The sequence below is a fragment of the Mycteria americana genome, chromosome 1 (genome assembly GCF_035582795.1).
Source record: "Mycteria americana isolate JAX WOST 10 ecotype Jacksonville Zoo and Gardens chromosome 1, USCA_MyAme_1.0, whole genome shotgun sequence".
In the NCBI taxonomy this organism is placed as follows: domain Eukaryota; kingdom Metazoa; phylum Chordata; class Aves; order Ciconiiformes; family Ciconiidae; genus Mycteria; species Mycteria americana.
Window position 1 is genome coordinate 3,495,275 of NC_134365.1, and position 17,643 is coordinate 3,512,917.

The window sequence follows — 17,643 nt, forward strand, 5'->3', positions numbered from 1 at the left end:
AGTGCATGGTGTAAGCTTCATGGGCTCGTGCAGCCCAGATGTCATGCACCCACCACTTTCACTGAACTGTCGCTAACTGGGAACACCAGAATTTTTAAGATTCAAGCCTGGGCACATCTAGTCAGGCGCTTTCAAACCAGATGCCAAAAACCTCTTAATCTATCAGGGACTAATTAGCAGCTGTTGAGCAGTGCATTGGAGGGCTGCCCCTTCCCACCAGAGAGGAACCAGCAGCCCAGAAGTACCACAGATTTGCAGTCTCTTCAGCAGGGCCAAAGAGCATGGGGTATGCACAGCTACCCGAAAAGGACATCCCTGCCTAAGATGTCCCACTGCCCTTGGACAGGACAGTTTTCAGGGCTGTGGGTTTGCCCAGGGGAAGGCTATGCTGTACCTGCTATGTGGGTAGAGAGACAGAGCATCTCTAGAGCTGTGCATTCTACCCTTGCGATGGGGCTTTCACCCAACGCCCTTCCTGCTTTCATGGTGTCCTTGCAGGTCTCCAGCCTACTGAGTGATCCCATGGCTGCTAGCCATGGAGTCAGAGCGCTCCAGGGCTTGAGTGTGGTTTTCCAGCTAGTGCGGTCCCAAAGGGTACAGTGTTGACTTTCCAACCAAAATGATTTCTTCTCCCACGCCCCAGGGTTGTCCCCACCCTCCCAGCCTGGATTTGTGTTAACTCTGTCCCTCTCTGTTCCCATTTGCTCAGGTGCACAAGGAAGGAGCGGTGTGAGCGCTCCAGCGAGCCTCGGAGATTCGCCTCGGAGATGAAGCAGTGCGTCCGGCTTACCGTGCATCCCAACAACATCTCGGTCTCCCAGTACAACGTATTGGTGAGGAACATTAATCCTTGTCCCCCTCAGGTTTAATCTGCCCATGAAGTCTGACAGTCCCAGGTATGTGCAACCTGGGTTCAGCACAAGTGGGAAGGACTGGCAGCTTGATGCAAGAGGTTCTCCAGAGTCCATTAATTTCCCCAGCAACTTTTCCGGCACAGAGAAAGATTTGCCATGGGAGGACATTTTGGCCTTTGTTATCCCCTGTCCAGAAGTGTGGAAGATGCTTCCCTGTTTGCTGTGAGGAGCTGAGGGCAGGTCTGAAGGGGCTTTGTGTCCTGCAAGTGTTGTGTGCATACAGTGTAGTTGTTTACTTCCTTGGGAAAGGGTTTTGTGTATGGCTGGGCATGGACTTTAGGCAATGGACATCATCATGAAATAGTGAAATGACCTTCTAGGATAAGGACAGTGAGGGATACCATGTGTTATTTCAATATGCTCCAATTTTCTGTCATCTTGGGTGGAAGTGTGTCTTTCTTAAGTCACCAAGAACTCCACCCTGCTGCAGCTCCCGCACTGAGTATGCAGAGCAGAGAGGCAGGATGCTATGCAGAGGAACCTAAGGCTGCCAAGGTTCACGCTTTCTTGTGACCTCCCTCAGCACAAAGTTTAGACTTTGTGGCCTCAAGCTACTCAAGTCAGCAGCCAGCAAAGCCACACAGTGAATGCTGGCAGAGCAGTAGATGATCCTGATCATTTTCTGGGCTTGGGGCAAGAAATCTCTGTTGAAGATGTAATCAGTTCGTGGTTTCTCTCCTGACTCACGACAGCAGTACCTTATGCGGTGAGATCCCAACACCTTGTGAGTAGGAGGCAGAGACCTATTTAATTCAGGCTACTAGGGTTCTGTCCTTCTGGCCATACTAGTCTGGGCTGGAACTGAGTTGATAACCCAGGCCCTAAAAGCTCCATCTCTGGATGAGTTGTTCACTAGCCCCACACCCTAAAAGGTCTAAATGGTGTTGCTCAAGGTCCAGCTGCCAGGCATCTTCCAGGTGAGAGGTTTTGGAGTGCTAGGGTTTCTTCAGTGATAATGAAATCAGCCTTTCAAAGCAGTCATGTCCAATCATTGCTGCTTTGTTTCAGCCTCTTAACTTTGCTGTGACTTTACTTTCCTAGGCTTCAAACAAAACTGATCTGAGACATCTTGAGTCCTTTGTTCTTCTGGGAGTTCAAGGGTTTTTTTTTCTTATTCTCTCAGTATTCATTGAATTCTTTCATGTTGGAATAAATCCTGGGGGACTAACTGGCTCAGGGCGATTGAAAATGATAACAGAATAAAAGACCTTTACCTCTAGGTTACTCTGGCAGGGCAAGTCAACCCAGAGCTGCTGGGATCAGAAGTTGCCGTTGTCTGACTGTTGCCCAGTTGCCCAATCTGCATGAACATTTCCATGGAAGTCTCAGCCCAGTCCCAGATAGACTGGTGTCCCAGCTCATCCACAGTCACCACAGATAGTCTCTTGGCAAATCAGGAGGGGAGCACCAACAAATGAATGGCTGGTGGTGTCCTTACTGAGTCTCACTTGAGTTCTAGCAAAGGGTCAATGATATTGAGTTCTTGCCCACAGAGGCAGAGAAGGTATCTGTGTGACCAGACAATCTTTTAGACTTTGAGCACTAACAGGGACTTGGAAAATTGTATCTGAGTCTGTTTCAGTCTGGGGACTTGGAAAATTGAGTCTGTTTCAGTCCAGGGCTGCTGCTCTGGGATCTCTGAGAAGAGATACTTGCTGGGGGAAGGCTCCGTTCTTCCCTCATCACAGCAGCTCCAGAGCAGGCGTGTGGGATGTAGGACTTCTTGTCTGTTCAGAGTGTGCACTGGCTCATGATGTTTGTTGCCAAGCACTACTGGTCTATCTATTGGTGTCATCTTCTGCATGGCACACCTTCATTCTGCATTGCCCATGCTCAGAGAGAAATATTTGTTAAGCAGAGTAGTTTCCCCTTCTCCATTGCTTGCTGTGTATTAATGAGCAGGGAGAATGGATTTAGCCTCAGTGCTAAATGCATCCAAATAACAAAAGCTTTTTCTTACTCCCCATCCAAGACAAAAAAAATCACCTTTCCCATTGCCATTCCCATTGCCCGAAAATGAACATACTCTCACAAAGGCTTTATGTCAGCCAGGGCTAAGGCCTGTCTGCTCAGACTTTATCCCTGATGATGCCTAGTTTGAAGAAATAGCTCCAAGCCTTCTCTAAATGAGGAAAACACAGTGTGGGGGAGCAATAAGCATTATGTTATGTTATCATCTCCAGCTTTGTCACCTGGACTAACTTCCTCTGCTCTTTGTGCTGGTAGAAACAACACTTCGGCATGCATTTGTGTCTCCTTTCAGTGACTGTCACCTCAGATGGGGCCTCAGCTAGCTCATGGAGGAGGCAAGTGTGGAGAGCATCTGCATTTGTGCCTGCATCAAGTGGCTGGCTCTAGTGGTTGGTCACAAAACCTCTAAATTTATACTAACTAGTAGGTCATCAGCAGGTGCTAGAAGTACCCTGGGATGCATCTCTGTGTTCGGACATGGTCTAGTGGGTTGGGAAGGACTCTCACTGATGGAAAGCAGTGGTGCAGGCCCTTAGCTGGTCTGGGAAGTTAGCAGCATGAGGGTCCTTCTCCGGATAATAAACATTGTGGAAACCAGCCATGAGATTCCTTTCCTTCATGACCATGGGCAATGACATAGCAATGCCAGTGGGTGTTGTGAACTCTAAAAACATGGGCAACTCCTCCTTCATGGCTTTTTTCATGTATGGCAGCCCAATACAGCATGTCCCCAGGGCCAGCTGCTTCTTTGGTGGGATGGGCAGGAGAGGTTTGCTGTGCCTCTAGAGACAGTGTTTTTTTGTGGTGGACTGAAGGCTGTAACTAGACTCTCCTTACACAGGAACTTGGTGACAGAGCGCTCCCCCATCTGCTGATGCTAGGAGAGCAGGCCGTAGAGAGTTAGACTGGAGCGCTACAGTTTCTCTGTAGTCTGCAGAGTGCCTCTTGTGAGTAGTAGTCACCTTCCTCAGAAACCGCGTGCCTTGGGGCCACCAAAGCCCTGGTCTTCACAGCTGGCTCCAAAGACTCCCTGCCTAACCTTACACTTGCATGACAGATAGTGAGCACTCCCTCCCCTCCACTGACCCAGCCAGCACTGGGATGCAGTGCAGTTGTCCCTGCATAGCCATGTACCACTTGTGTCGGCATTGGCATCTCATCCCTTTCCCCCTCCGCACACACATCCCTCTCCTGAATCGCTGCTTTCTGTTGAAGGAGGATGCTCTCTCTAGCAAGAGGCTCTTTGTCCAACCTCTCCAGTGTAATTCTCTCCTGCTGACCCAGCTCTGTTGTTTGGCTTAGTATTCTCTCTTTTCTTTTTTTCTGTCTTTTCTTCCCTCCCTCCATCTTTACTTGCAGCTGGTCTTGGAGACCTACAATGTTCCCGAGCTGTCAGCAGGAGTCAATTGCACCTTCGAGGACCTTTCAGAGATGGATGGCTTGGTGGTGGGCAGTCAGATCCAATGCATCTCACCAGCTGCCAAAGAGGTACCCCAGATCATCACAGAGAACGGTGGGTATCGCACAAATCCTCCGTCTGCACCACTTCTCCCTCCCTTCCTCACCTCACACCCCTGTGTCTCCCCTTTTGCTTTCTCCCAAAGCAGAGTTTGGCTCATGGGAGCCTGAGGACAGGGTATGCAAAGAACAGGGGGTAGGTGAGACGCTGTGCCGGTGCTCGCTGGTGGAGCTGCACAGCAGCACATCGTAGCTTGAGTTGTCGGAATGCGTGTGTGTTTATGTGTGCACACGTGTGCAAGCATTGAGCTGCAATACCAGTACCTGCATTAAGGTGCTTATATGTGTGATACTATGTGTTTTCAGACTGCCACCGAGTGGCAGTTGCATATATCTAGCAAAGACAAGAGACGGATATGGGATATTTGCTCACCTTTTGCCCAGGCTGGTGTTATACAACTCAGGGAATGAGGCTGTACATGCTCTCAACACATCCCATCCCGTGCAGCAGCCAGAAAATCCTGCAGACCTGAACATTCCTGTCTGTAATTTCATCGTGCTCCTCCCAGATTTAGATCTGTATGCTCAGTTCCTTGTCTCTGTCCCCCGCCTTTACTGCCTTCAGCTGTTCCAGGTTTGCTACTGGCTCCCTCTACCGAAGTGGTCCAACACAGAAAAATGCTTTGTCTCCAAGGATGGTTCCCCCACCCACAACTTCCTGCCCTTTTTTGTTTCCCTTTTCTAACAAGTTTTCTAGGTACTTTCAAGAGCACCTGTGGCTCTTTGAAGGACTTACTATAAAAACCTCAACCCTGTTATCACCCTGAGAGATGCAGAGAGGATGCTACCATTTTTGTCCTTAGCTTCTTGTGAAAATTTACTGTAAAGTTTGTCTCTGAACATCCTCAGGCCACAGAAAACGAAGTGACACAAACTATCACCATCACATCTGCTCTCCCCAAGCTGCACACAGCTGCATGTGCTCTCCATTGCGGTCCCAAAACAAGCCCCCAAAGGGCTGTTACCATTTTCAGGTCCCACCGAGTTATCAGTCATGTTTGCCTACCAAGACAGATGCCAGAAACTATTTCCTTGGTATGGACATCTGTCCCAGGCCAGGCTATAATCAACCAGCAAACAAAAATAGCAGTGGAAGCTGGAGGCAGGACAAGAGAGAGAGATTTACGTGAAGCACGGTTTCCAGAGAAGCTGGGCACCTGCAGCTTGTATCAACTTCAGCAGCTGGTGCTCCGCACCTCTGCAAAGACCAAGTCCTCCATGCGTAGTGCCAGAAGCTGGATTTGAACCAAAGGATGTGCGGCTCTGTAGCACATCTGATCCCTGGAGCCATCCAATCCTCACATCCTGTTTTGAAATATATGCAAGACGCTGGCAAAGTTGTTAAATATGAAGCGGTTAACAGAGCTGTCAAAGCCGGTGGCAGCAGATGGGCAGCAGAGTTGAGCACTGGCAGCACAATGTGTTTAGTGAAGTGTGTGGTGTCTGTGTCCGTGTGTATGTGCGTGCCTGTAGGTGGATGAGCACGCACGCAGGCGCACGCTGTGACGAATTGTCAAGTTTGCTTTGGCCTGATTGATTAATGAATCTTTCAGGTGAGGAGGAAAATAACAGAGATGAATGGGCCAGCCAGGTTGAAATCTTGAATTAAACATGGATCCCTTCCCCACCAAATTACTGCAATTACTGCACCCACTCATTACCCACAGCTGATGGGCTCTGAATAGGGCTTTTGGCATTGTGGGAAGAGCTAACAGTTGACTGCCCAGCATGGGAGCAGTAGGAAAGAGAATGAGGAGGTGGTGTGCAGGAGTTGAGATGCAGGCTTTGCTGTGGATGGGTCTGCTATGGAAATGGATTAGTCCTTCTGGAAGTGCAATGGCTTGTGGATGTCCCTGACGCTGAGCTGGGTTGTAGCCAAAGGCTTAGGTGAATGGACCTCGGGGTGAATGGGGTGAGTGAACCTGGAGGAACTGTTCACGTGGGAATCTCCCTGTTCATCAGCATTTCCCAGGCTGCGGATAGGGACCCCCAACCCTGTCCTCACAGTTATGGTATCTATCCTCCTTGCTCATTCCTCCATCCTGCTTTATCAAGGTATAACCTCTCTTTGGGGGCAGGATCTGGAGGTGGACTTCTTCAGGCATGGTTGTTCTGGATATTGGGCCCTATTCAGAGATGTTAAATAATGAGGGTGAGGAGAAAGAAGATCTTTCTTTATCCCCTCAGGAAAGCAGGTACGTTTATCCTTCAGGCAGTGTATGCACAGGCCACCAATGTTTGGGTCCAGCTGTCAAATCTTCCACAGGCCCCTTCCTTCTAGGGACATCAAATGAACCAGCAGCAAGGAAGAACTTTAAAGACAGTACTCCATTTTAACAGCCTCCTAATTCCAGACATCTGTGTCCTCTGTTTGGGCTTAGCTTTCCTACTTGATGACTTCAGTCACCATATTTTTGAAATTAGTGAGGTATGGTCTAGACCTGTCGTCATCATGAGCACAGACTCTGCTCCCAGGTACGATAATTTCCAGTGGTGAAGACATACTCCATCATGCCAGTACCATAAGAGGGGGGAGATGTACCTGTTGGAGAACCAGGCTCTAGAAGGATTTTATTGCGCTTCCTACAGCTGTTGAGAATAGACTAGACAAGGTACTATGCGACATCTCCAGGTTCAGACTGGTGACATGGCCACCAGGGCTAAATAGGCTAACAAAAGTGTCACACACTGATGTGTCTATTTTTTCCGCAGGGGACCATCACATTGTCCAGCTTCAGCTCAAGTCCAAAGAAACGGGTATGACCTTTGCCAGCACCAGTTTCGTCTTCTACAACTGCAGCGTCCACAACTCGTATGTTCATTTTTTTTGATGCCTGCTTTCCATTCCACCCCTGGATCTGCCACAGAACCCACTGCTGGCTGGGGCACATGTCCCTCAGGAAGCTCGTTAGGTGTGGAGCTGACCAGGGGTCAGGGTGTGACCAGTGACACAGGGTTACTTGGGTGATGTTCAGCATGGTGGTGTCTCTTCTGGGAAGACCAAGAGTAGTATAGTGATCTGTTCTGCTGATGAGGGTCCTTTGCAAGAAGGCATTGCCTTGGGGAGGGGTACATCCTCATGTGTCCCTCAGGCAGAGGAGCATCACATCAGTGGGTGTTTGCCAGGGTAGGGAGTCAAAAGCAAGTCATGACCTCAGCAAACGGCCCCCTCACCTTCTTATTAAGCAGTTGTTTGTGGATGGCTGGATCCTGCCTACACATACACACCTCCAACCCTCATCCGTGCTGTCAGGCCCACCAGTAGGAGCCTGCCCCAGGTGGTTAGCACGGTCTTGGGCCCTCAGATCTGGAAAGACAGGAGTTGCTGGTTCCTGCATGATGTGAACTGAGCAGGGAACACCCAGTTGATTCCCTCAAGACCATCTTTTCCATCCTGCGAGCTCCTTTCCTGCCCTGCACCCCATTCTTCTGGGGTTTAGCTGGCACCCAGGGCTTCTCAGGAGCTGCCCCACTGGAGTGGGTCTGCAACTTTCCTGCAGAAAGATGCTCTCCCAGCAGGTTGATGCACCCCTGAGCAAGGCTGAATGTCTCTGTCCCCACCACTGAGCCATCAGAAGTGCCAAAAGCATATAATTACTGCGGCTCAGCAATTCACAAGGAAAGGCAAATCCTATTTCCGTGTTCCTGCTGCTTTGACAGTGTCAGGAAGCAAGTGTTGGGGGGGAGAGCAGGAGAGATGGTGGTGTTAAATATTTATGGCATGTTTTGGTTTCTTACTTGACAAACTATAATACACTATCCATTTTTAATTTGATGTACCAGAGCAAGCACTTGTTACCAATTTGAAGAACAGCTCACTGTACCAGAGCTGAAAGTGGATTGGAGTTGAGTGAGATTTCACAGAGACAGGGGAGAGGGTGTGCGTCTGCCTGTTGGGCTCAGCTCGCCTGAAAGCCATTTTTTCACTCCTGCCCATTAAAAACCTGGTGAAACATAAGGGCCAGGAAAATTTCCCCCCCAGGTGCCTTCCAAGTACTTCAGAGCCTGCAGCTGCACGAAGATCTCCAACAGTGTGAGCGACCAGGAGTCGCTACCATCCACTGCTTGTTTTGTGCAGAGAGCTTCTTATGGCTCAGTTTGGTTGCTGGTGAGCAGACATCATATTAAATTTAAAAAGAAAAAAAAAAAGTGTGATGTACGTATAAGTCAGTGCTGTAACACAGCCAGGAGAGGTGTTTGCAGCTCTTACTCTACAGGGTCTATGTAGCATAGGAGAGCAAAACCTTGTAAGATGGAGGGAATAGCTCTTTCCTACACCCTGAGTAGGTGACTTCCTAAATATTCCCTCTGCTTCCCGAGCAGCTGCTACAATAGTCTTTCCTTCTCTGTTGAGACAAAGAAAAGAAGAATAGAGTTAAGAGTTTGCAGGAGTCACATCACCCTGGGCAGATCTCACACTAGTAAGCATGTGGGACGCAGAGAGAGAAAATTCCCTGCTTCATCCTTGGCTTTCTGACCTTGGTGCATCCCAGTTTGTGCTTGGCCTCTGTATCATGTGTGAGAGGGAGGATTAGCCAGCTGGGACTGCTGGTGCACAGGGACTCTCCCCCATGGGCACCACTCCACCCACCAGCCCCTCCCTTGGCCACCTTCCCACGATGTGTTCGCAGCTCCCGGGGCACTGGTGCAGTTCAGCGTGGAGGCAGCAAGGCTGTAGCAGTTTCCACCCATCCCCTGATGTTGTATTTTTTGTTATACTTGGGATTTTGTTATGGGCAAAAAGGGGAATGCCTCTTATGTATGAAGCCGAGAACTTGTTGGTAATCTGATTAAAAGTTGTAACAGGGCAACTAAAATACAACAACAATTATTACTCTAGTTACAATGATATGAATGCAATCTAAATGATCTAATTAATATGAGACACTTGTGATCACAGTGACATCCAGCTCAGGCCATGGCAAGTCCAGCATCATCCTGAGACCTGACAGCGTTGGGTCAGTGCAAAGCCCATGGCCTTCTGCTGGTGATGGCAAAAGCAATGTTTGCCAGGCTAAATTTCCCTCCGAGAAACACTATCAGCCTCAAGGCCTGTCCTGCTGGCTGATGGGACCAGGATGGACAAGTGGCTACTCTTTCTCTTTATTTCCAGGTGTTTGTCATGCGTGGAGAGCCCTTACCGGTGTCACTGGTGCAAGTACCGCCACGTCTGCACTCATGACCCCAGCTCCTGCTCCTTCCAGGAGGGACGAGTCAAGCTGCCTGAGGTAGGCAGGGGCACAGGGCATGCATCACGTACGTGAGCTGCTCAGGGAGTATGCTACCTCGAAAAGTCATTGCAAGCTCCCGGCACCAAGGGATTGGGAGGGATGGGAAACACTGGGCATGCATCTCCTCCAGGAGAGAAGGAGGTTGCCTCTAAGCAGATACCCCAGGCTGCTGAGATCTGGGGAAGATTCAGGACTATGTCCACAGTGTTAGTGGATTTCAGCTGTGCTTTGAGCACCTCTGTGGCTTCGTGGGTTTGGTGCCTAATGGACAGTGCGTCAAACTGCCTCCAGACGAGGCTGGGGAATGCCTCATTGCCAGTCACTGAGCTGAACTGGACCTTGGGGCTTAATACAGAGCTGGCTGCTGCGCTGCAAGTGCTGTCTGGCTCGTATGGTAACTAATGAGCACTTGCAGACAAGTGGAGCTCAGGAGAATACAAATAGGAAGCCACTTAATTACTTCCTGGTCAGGAACAGTCTGAAAGCATCCTGGCCTGTCTGGTAAATGACCTGAGATGGCTGGTTGTGTGCCTGGCCCAAGGGACCAGTACCCATTACAAGATCTGATACCTGCTGAACCACTGGGTGCAGAGGTGGCTGCTGAAGACTCCGGCAACGTGTGTCACATTCAGAGGATTAAATCCCCACAGCTCCCTGTGCTGCCTGCTGGGTCTGGTATCTCTAACGTGTTCCCCCACCTACCCCCAGCCCATGCCCCAGGCAAGCCAGTTTGCTGGACCAAATGACACACGTGTAGTGTCTTCCCACTCCTATGGCATCCTCCGTTCCCTCCCACCCCTTCCTTATGTGCTGGTTGAGATGTCACCTATGCACTGGTTGAGGTGTCCTGGAGCAGACATCCTCAACTCTTGTGGCATTGGGACAGACAATAAATATTCATGAGCAGAGAGGTTGCCAGTTCTTCATCTACCAGGCTTCAGAATTTGCTGTAAACCTGCTGGAAAACTTGCTCAGGGCATGGAGGGCTTGACACCCTCCACTCAGTGGTGGTGGTGCAGGAAGGCAGCCCAGGGTTCAGCCCTTCTGGTAGGCTATTCCCAACCAGACAGACCCTATGCCCTCGCATGGAGCCTTGGCAGAGTTTGGCCAGTCCTGCTGGCCACAGGTCTCTGTGCCTTCCACTTCAGGAACTGGAGGGACCTCAACCTCTTGCTCAGGTGGCATTCCCTGGGAGACTTTGTCTCAGCTTCCTGCTGTACAATGCCACCACCATTTATCTCCTCTGGTAGGCTCCTCTGGTGTGTCTCATGTGCCAAGCACAGGACTCACCTTCCCAGTTCTCACCTCTTCTCTCCTCAAGCCCCCTGCCCAAAGTGAAAGGCCTACAAATCACAGTGTATCTCCTTCTCCCTCAACCCCTATCACATCTCTGGTATTTCTGACACTTGCTCCTGTCAGAAAGGAAATCATGAGAAGCTCTGTGTCATCCCAGTTCCTTAGGGAAGGGACTGGGGATGGCACAGCCCCTGGTCTTTACTTTATCCCCTCCAAGGTCTTGCTCTGCAGAACTGGGGAGGAGGCAGTGGACTCGTCCTCTGCAGATCTGCCTATTTTAGCACACCTTTTCCATGGCTGCTTTATCACTTCTCACTAGTTTTGTTTCTGAAAGGTATCCTCTTCAGACTAGGAGACAGCTCCAGTCTGGGGGACTTTTTCTGTCGGTAGAGATTGCTTTTTCTCTCTTCTATCCCCTTTAACAGAAGATTTCCTGCTGAGCTTCAAATACGCTCTCTCTGATCTTGCAAAGCTGCTCTGTGCGATTTGCATGGCAACAGAGAGAGGCACAAACCTGACCTTAGAAGACGACTGTTGATCTACAAGACAATGGTAGCACCATGTGACACATATATGTTGCATTGGTCATTGCTAATGAGGGTGGCAGCCCTCTTGGCTTCTGCAGCAAAACCATCTCTGGGCACAAACCTCTTTCCCATGGGAGACAACATTTGGCAGTCAGCTGCTCAACTCAGGAGCTGGTTTTGCTGTCTGCTGCACAGAAGAAACACTTCTCAGCACTGGAACAACTGGACAATATCTGCAAGGATAATGGCTTTGCAAAAACCAAAACTTTCAGAGGTAGCTTTCTGCCTGACAATGTGAGAAATGCTCTGTAGCATCAGGGTCCTTCTCATTGCTGTCTGTGCATTTGTGGCCCTCAAGGTCGCTGGGGCTGGGGAAGGATGGCATCACAAGTGCATTCTGACAAACACAGATTTACAGTCGCTCTGTGGCCAGAAAGGTTTTGTCAAATGGCACTTTGAACAAATGCTGCACATATCTCCCACGCTTCTCTTGAGAAGCCATCTTCTCACTGACTCATCTCTCTCACTGAAATTTCCACTGTATATTTTTTTGCTTTCACCTTTAATTCTTTCCTTTTCTGTCTGGTACCCATGCCTATTCATTGAGTGGGTTCTTTGAACAATAGAAACTATTTGGTCTATTGAAACCAAGCCTGGCTCTTCATTGCCCATCCAGACTTCCACCCAGTTCCCAATGACATAACGTGACTCAAAAGGTTGACAGGACTGAGGACCATTTCCAGCCTTTGCAATGCCATCTTCAGTAGTGCTCAAAACAATCCAGCACCTTGAGTGGGCCTACTTTTACTGGCCTTTCATCTCCATCTGCAATGCTCCTTTCCATCCTTTCCTCTACAAGCACTTGGACCCCAGGAGGATGAGGACAGGATGTGTTCGCTACCATCCAGGCATGAGGAGCTGCTAAATCAGTAAGTCTTGAGGGAGTACTGATGGGAAACTGTACTACCAGCGTGGGATGGTTGGACCATCCCATTTGCAGTCCTTCCATGAGTCTGCTGAGCAGATTAGCATGGACGGCTTCCAGGATCATATGGTCTGATTGCACCAAGAGACTCTTTGCCAAGCAAACAAACATTGGTGTTACTCTGTCATATGGACTGGTGCCAGAAACGCCTTCCTTCTGTAATCATCATTGCTGGCATGTCAAGCCTGCTCCCTTCCCCCACACTATGGCCTTTACCTTCTCTTTGCTGATACACCCACCTCCAGGTGATTTTTTTTCTCTCTTTGCCTGTACAGCATCTTGCCATCATGTGGGCTGAGGCTTCCCACTCTCCAGATGGCCTGGGCTCCAAATGGACCGACTGGGCTTGTACCCATCACCCCTGGACCAGCCTGGAGCACTTTCAAGGGAGGCTTGTACCCTTGTGTACATCCAACTCCATCATTGCCTTGGCACATCTCACGAGTTTCTGGATTCCCATGGTCTCACCTGCCTTCCTTTCAGGTCTTCTTCATGTGCTCTGAGTGGATCCTGGGTTTTTTACTTGTTTTTTCCCCTTGTAGTATGAGTTGCTGATTAATGCAGAGTGCAGGATGAATTTGAGACTGAACCAGTGGGACAGCAGAAAGGTCTTGGCCATGACCCACTCTGTCCAGAAGGCAAAATGCTGTTTCTATCTGTACAGCCTGTGATCTACCATCCAGGGGTGCCTTTGAATTGCACAGTGGATAGCTGTGATCAGTAAGCCCCACGCTGGGACAGGGCAGCTGTCCTACCACCACCTGGCAAAACTAAACCAGAGATGGAGAAAGGACAGAAAAGTCACGTCCCTCACTGTCAACAAGGAGCCACGACTTTCTTACCTGTCACTTGTCAGATGCTCAGTGAATCAGCTCTGCCCATAATAGAGCTGAATCAGCTAGTTTGGAAGCCCTGGGAAAGCCCATGTTTGCTCCTGGTGAAGAACTCCAGTGTGGTCATAAAGCAAGAGTATTTATGATTATGGCACTGAACTCAATCAAATAGGGTTGACGGTGTCTCCGGATGATTTGCAGCAGAAATACTTCACCTTGGCGTATAATTTCCCCTTACAGCAGGTTTTCGAAAGCCAGGTCCACTCGCTTGAAATATACTGAGTGACTTCTTGCTTTATGAAGGGGAGCTGATATTATTGCTGTTGAGGGCAGGAAGGGAAAGAATGAGGAAAAAAAAAGACATTTTAATACTGAAGTGGATTGTTGTTGTTGTTTTTCCCAAAGATAGCTGGTGGCAAAAGTGGAGAGAATTAGTCTCAAAGACAGAGGGGAGCAGGCCAAGTTTCTATTTTCTTTGTTGGCCATCCTGTCTCTGCTTTTGACATTTGTTGCTGACCGTAGCTAAAGTCACAGTGCAAGCTTAGTGTCGCACCACAAAGCATTGCATTGCAGACTAACGCACTGTGAAATCAACCCTTGCTTACTTGACACTATCACCAAGTAAGATTGCTCAGTCCTTTTCTTCTGTAAACGGGCAAGACAGTCAACAAACAGTGGAGGGAAACAGAGGCACAGAGGAGTAAAACAATTGATCTGAGGGTCTCCGGTGTGATGGGAGCTACAGAAACAGCACCTGTCTCTCCTGATACCTATTACCCAATACACCTGATTGCATCGTCCATCTTCTCTTTGTACAGACCTGCTGTGATCCAGCAGGGCAGTTTTCATGTCAGTATTTCACAGACATCTGTACAAGGCTGGGTAAGCTGGGGTAGCCTACTTGAGTTGATGGGATAAAGGATTAAGTCTTCTTTTGTGCCGCCTTCTTCTCTAAGATGAACACTATCTTGTTCTGGGCCTTGCAAGGATTTCAGCTTTGTGTGGGGGAAAGAGAGGGAAAAAAAAATGGCAAAAGCCAAAAGCAAGCCTAGATAACAAATCTGTTATCCGCTGGGTTTAAAAGATACATAATCATTTAATTACCTTGAAGGAGGTTTTCATCTTTCCCTGCTCAGCCGATTTGCGTGTGCGTGTGTTTTTCTTCCTCCCCCAAACAAGCTTTTTATTAAAAGGATTTTCATCTGCTGCCTAAAAAGAGAACAGAAGAAAAGATCTCTCACCAAAGTGTTTTATGTCGAGTTGTACGTGCTAATGACAGTAAAGCCCACATAAAAGAAACAACTGCTTCAAATATTAATTTGTCAAAAGCGATAGAAAGCCGTGTGAGCCGCACGCTGGCGAGCAGCTGCCGAGGAGTAGAGCACTGCTTTGCCCAGCGCTTGCTCGTGCCTCGTGCCAAACGAAGAGCTGTACCAGTGGCCTCTGCAGTGGAGTGCACTGATTTAGCTCTGACCAGATGCTTGTCTTTCTTGAGGATGGGGTTTTTGGGAAACAGGGAAGAAGGGAGGGGAAAAAAGAAGGCAGGGAATGATAATGACAGCTCAACCCGAACTGGCAGACATCTAAGAGGGATTTGGACAATGCCCTAAATAATATGCTTTAACTTTTGGTCAGCCTTGAAGTGGTCAGGCAGTTGGACTAGATGATCATTGTAGGTCCTTTCCAACTCAAAATATTCTATTCTATTCTATTCTATTCTATTCTATTCTATTCTATTCTATTCTAAATGATAATGTCCACATCTCCTCATCATGGACTTTGTCTGTAGTGAACTCGGCAGTGCCCTTCCCCACCCTGCTGGTGCATCTCAGTCTGGCTCAGGGAGGTCTTTGCCCCAAGGTCTCAAAAAGCAGACAGGTTTGACAGGTTTTCAGAGCCCCCAAATGTCCTGCTTTGTCCTCTTTGCAAGGTGCAGAAGGAAGGCACAGTGCCCACCTCCTCCCAAAATGCACCCTGGTGCAAATGCCTGGGTGGCTGCACTGGTGAGGGGGCAGAGGACCTGCTGGGCCATCAGGTGAGCACGGTCAACTCCTTGCTCCCTTGCATGGACAAACCTTCTGGTGATGCATCTTCAGCTGTTGCTGTGGCAACTGCTCAGTTTCCCTCCCGCTCCTGTTTCCAGCCTCCCTTAACCTGGCCAGAGTCGGCTGCTGGAAGCATCAGCACGGGGAGGAGAGAAAACCCATTTCTGCTCAAATTAATGTATCTCTCATTTCTCAGGGACTCTAATGACAGTTGCAGCGAGGCCAATACCAGAGCACAGAATCCTTCCTTGCTTGTTGATTATCCGCTCACTTATCCTGGCACCTGTCTATCATTAAGGGGAGGGTGCGAGGTGTGGTTTCTATGGCAACTGCAGGCAGCCTGCTGCCTTCAAGTGCTGTGAGCAGGCAGGGGGACCGGCAGGAGAGGCGAGGGGATCAGGAGCAGCTCTAGACAGGCAGCTGCTGTGGGCAGCAGCAGCCCCCTGTGCAGATGGGATCTGGCGTAGTGATGCATGCATTTCATGGCACCTGCTTTTAAGCAGCATGGGGGTTTGGTGTTTATCATCTATTTAGCTCTTAGAAGTGTTTCCAAGCACGTGTGATGGAGTTCAGTCTTGTCAGCATCCTGTCCAGGGGGAGGCAGGGGCAATCTGTGAGAAGGCTGTAGATGATGATTTGGATCCAGCTGTGGCTTGGGGCTGCTGGTGGTTTGGCATTTCAGACTGTGGCATTTCAGCCCTCATCCACCGTTACAGCTCTTTCCTAGAAATGGAGATGTATCATGTAGTGGGTACATCCTTTTCAGAGGGGGCACTTCAGATAATAATAAGAGGAAATTAAACACAGAAATTGCAGGCCAGACAGAAAGCCTTCTCCTTGTTCATGGAGTCCAGTTAAAGCATGAAAATACTGCTCAGAAGCAGTATCGGGTGGTGTGCGGGGCCACAGGTTATATATTCAGCAGATGAGAGTTTTATTCTTGGCTCTGAATTGGCTTGCACACGTTCGCCTTGCTGTACCCCTGTTTCTCTCACACCCTCTTCTGATTTGGGTAAGCACTTTCTGTTAACAGGTGCTTGTACAGTACTTAGTACCTGGAGCTGTAATCTCGCAGTGGGGGCTGTTCACAAGAAGCCTTTGAGCGTGTACAAACAAATTAGATAATTTGCTATTGTTTGCAAGTCATACTGACTTGCACCGAGGTGAAGAAAAAGATGGAAAGTCTGTGTGTGAAGCGGTTTCTTCTGTTATTTTTGGGTACCTTTTGTCATCTCTGAGCCTGTCTGCCCCACAGTCATCCAGCTGGCAGGGGAAAAGACTGGTAACTTCTTCAATTTCCACAGTAACTTTTAGCAGGATTTCTGATTACTACAGTTGTGGATGTGCAGAAAATCTGTCCCGGCGCAGGGCAGCTCCATCATGTCTCTCCTTGTTGAGACCTCCAACCAAATCACAATGGGAACTGAGAACTGATGAACAAAGGCCTCCCTGTGAGTGGTTCATCCTACCTTAATACACGTCTTGTTTTCTTAGAGCTTAGCTTCTCCAGCCACCATGGGAGTGACTAATCAAGGTCTTGTTCATGTAATTTCTAGGAGCAGCTCAGGTAGATTACTTTGAATGGAGATGTAAGAAGCATCTGACACTCAATACCGTGTTCCTGCTAAATGTTACTTATAACAGTTGGACTGCTCATCTTTGTCATGCAAAATTATTTATCCCACAGGACGAAGTGATCTCAGAATGCAACAGGGTAATATTAATCTGTCCCCACCAACACAGCACCCTTGAAATAACTTTGGGAAGAGCTTATGCTGTTTTGTTAGCCTGTCTCAGTGCAATGCCATTGCGATGCCTCGGGTTGCTACAGGATTTTCTGGCTATCTGGACATCTGTTAGGACTGCTAAGATCCACGTGGCACCCTGCAATTTGAGGGAAAGGTAGTTGCTCAAGAGGAAAGACAATTCCCCATTCAGAGTTAGCGCGGGGTGGCCTGGCTCTGAAGCAGAAAGATTTTGCTTTTTCCATTGCAGCATCAGCTTCATTCATTTCTTTGAGACGTGAGCTTTTGGGACCTGGCCAAGGAGAAACATTCTCAGGATGTTGAAGCTGCAGATAAGAGGTAGTGCTGGAATGTGTCTCCTGCCCTGCTTGGGGCATGTCCAGGAGGCTGAGCCCAGACCCTCCTTCCCTGCCTTGTCTTTGCTCATGAGTCCATTTGCTTTGGCCTGGATGTTATCTCATGCTGTCACAGATCTCAATGAGGAGGAGGGTGACAAGAGCCATGATATCATTGTCCTGACCTTCCCACTGTGGAAGCCAAAGTATTATGACTCTCTGGGCTTCTGTCCTGGTTTCCGA

The 17,643-nt window shown here is 48.9% G+C and overlaps 1 protein-coding gene across 4 annotated transcripts in view; it reads left to right on the forward strand.

Annotated features, from left to right (window-relative positions):
* Positions 1–17,643, forward strand: part of PLXNA4 (plexin A4) — a 434,060-nt gene that overhangs the window by 319,630 nt on the left and 96,787 nt on the right. For all 4 annotated transcript variants that reach the window (XM_075491509.1, XM_075491511.1, XM_075491510.1 and 1 more), the window contains 4 exons: positions 710–833; positions 4,245–4,398; positions 7,116–7,215; positions 9,517–9,631. In XM_075491509.1, coding sequence (XP_075347624.1) covers positions 710–833; positions 4,245–4,398; positions 7,116–7,215; positions 9,517–9,631 — 493 coding nt within the window. The remainder of the gene's footprint in view (positions 1–709; positions 834–4,244; positions 4,399–7,115; positions 7,216–9,516; positions 9,632–17,643) is intronic.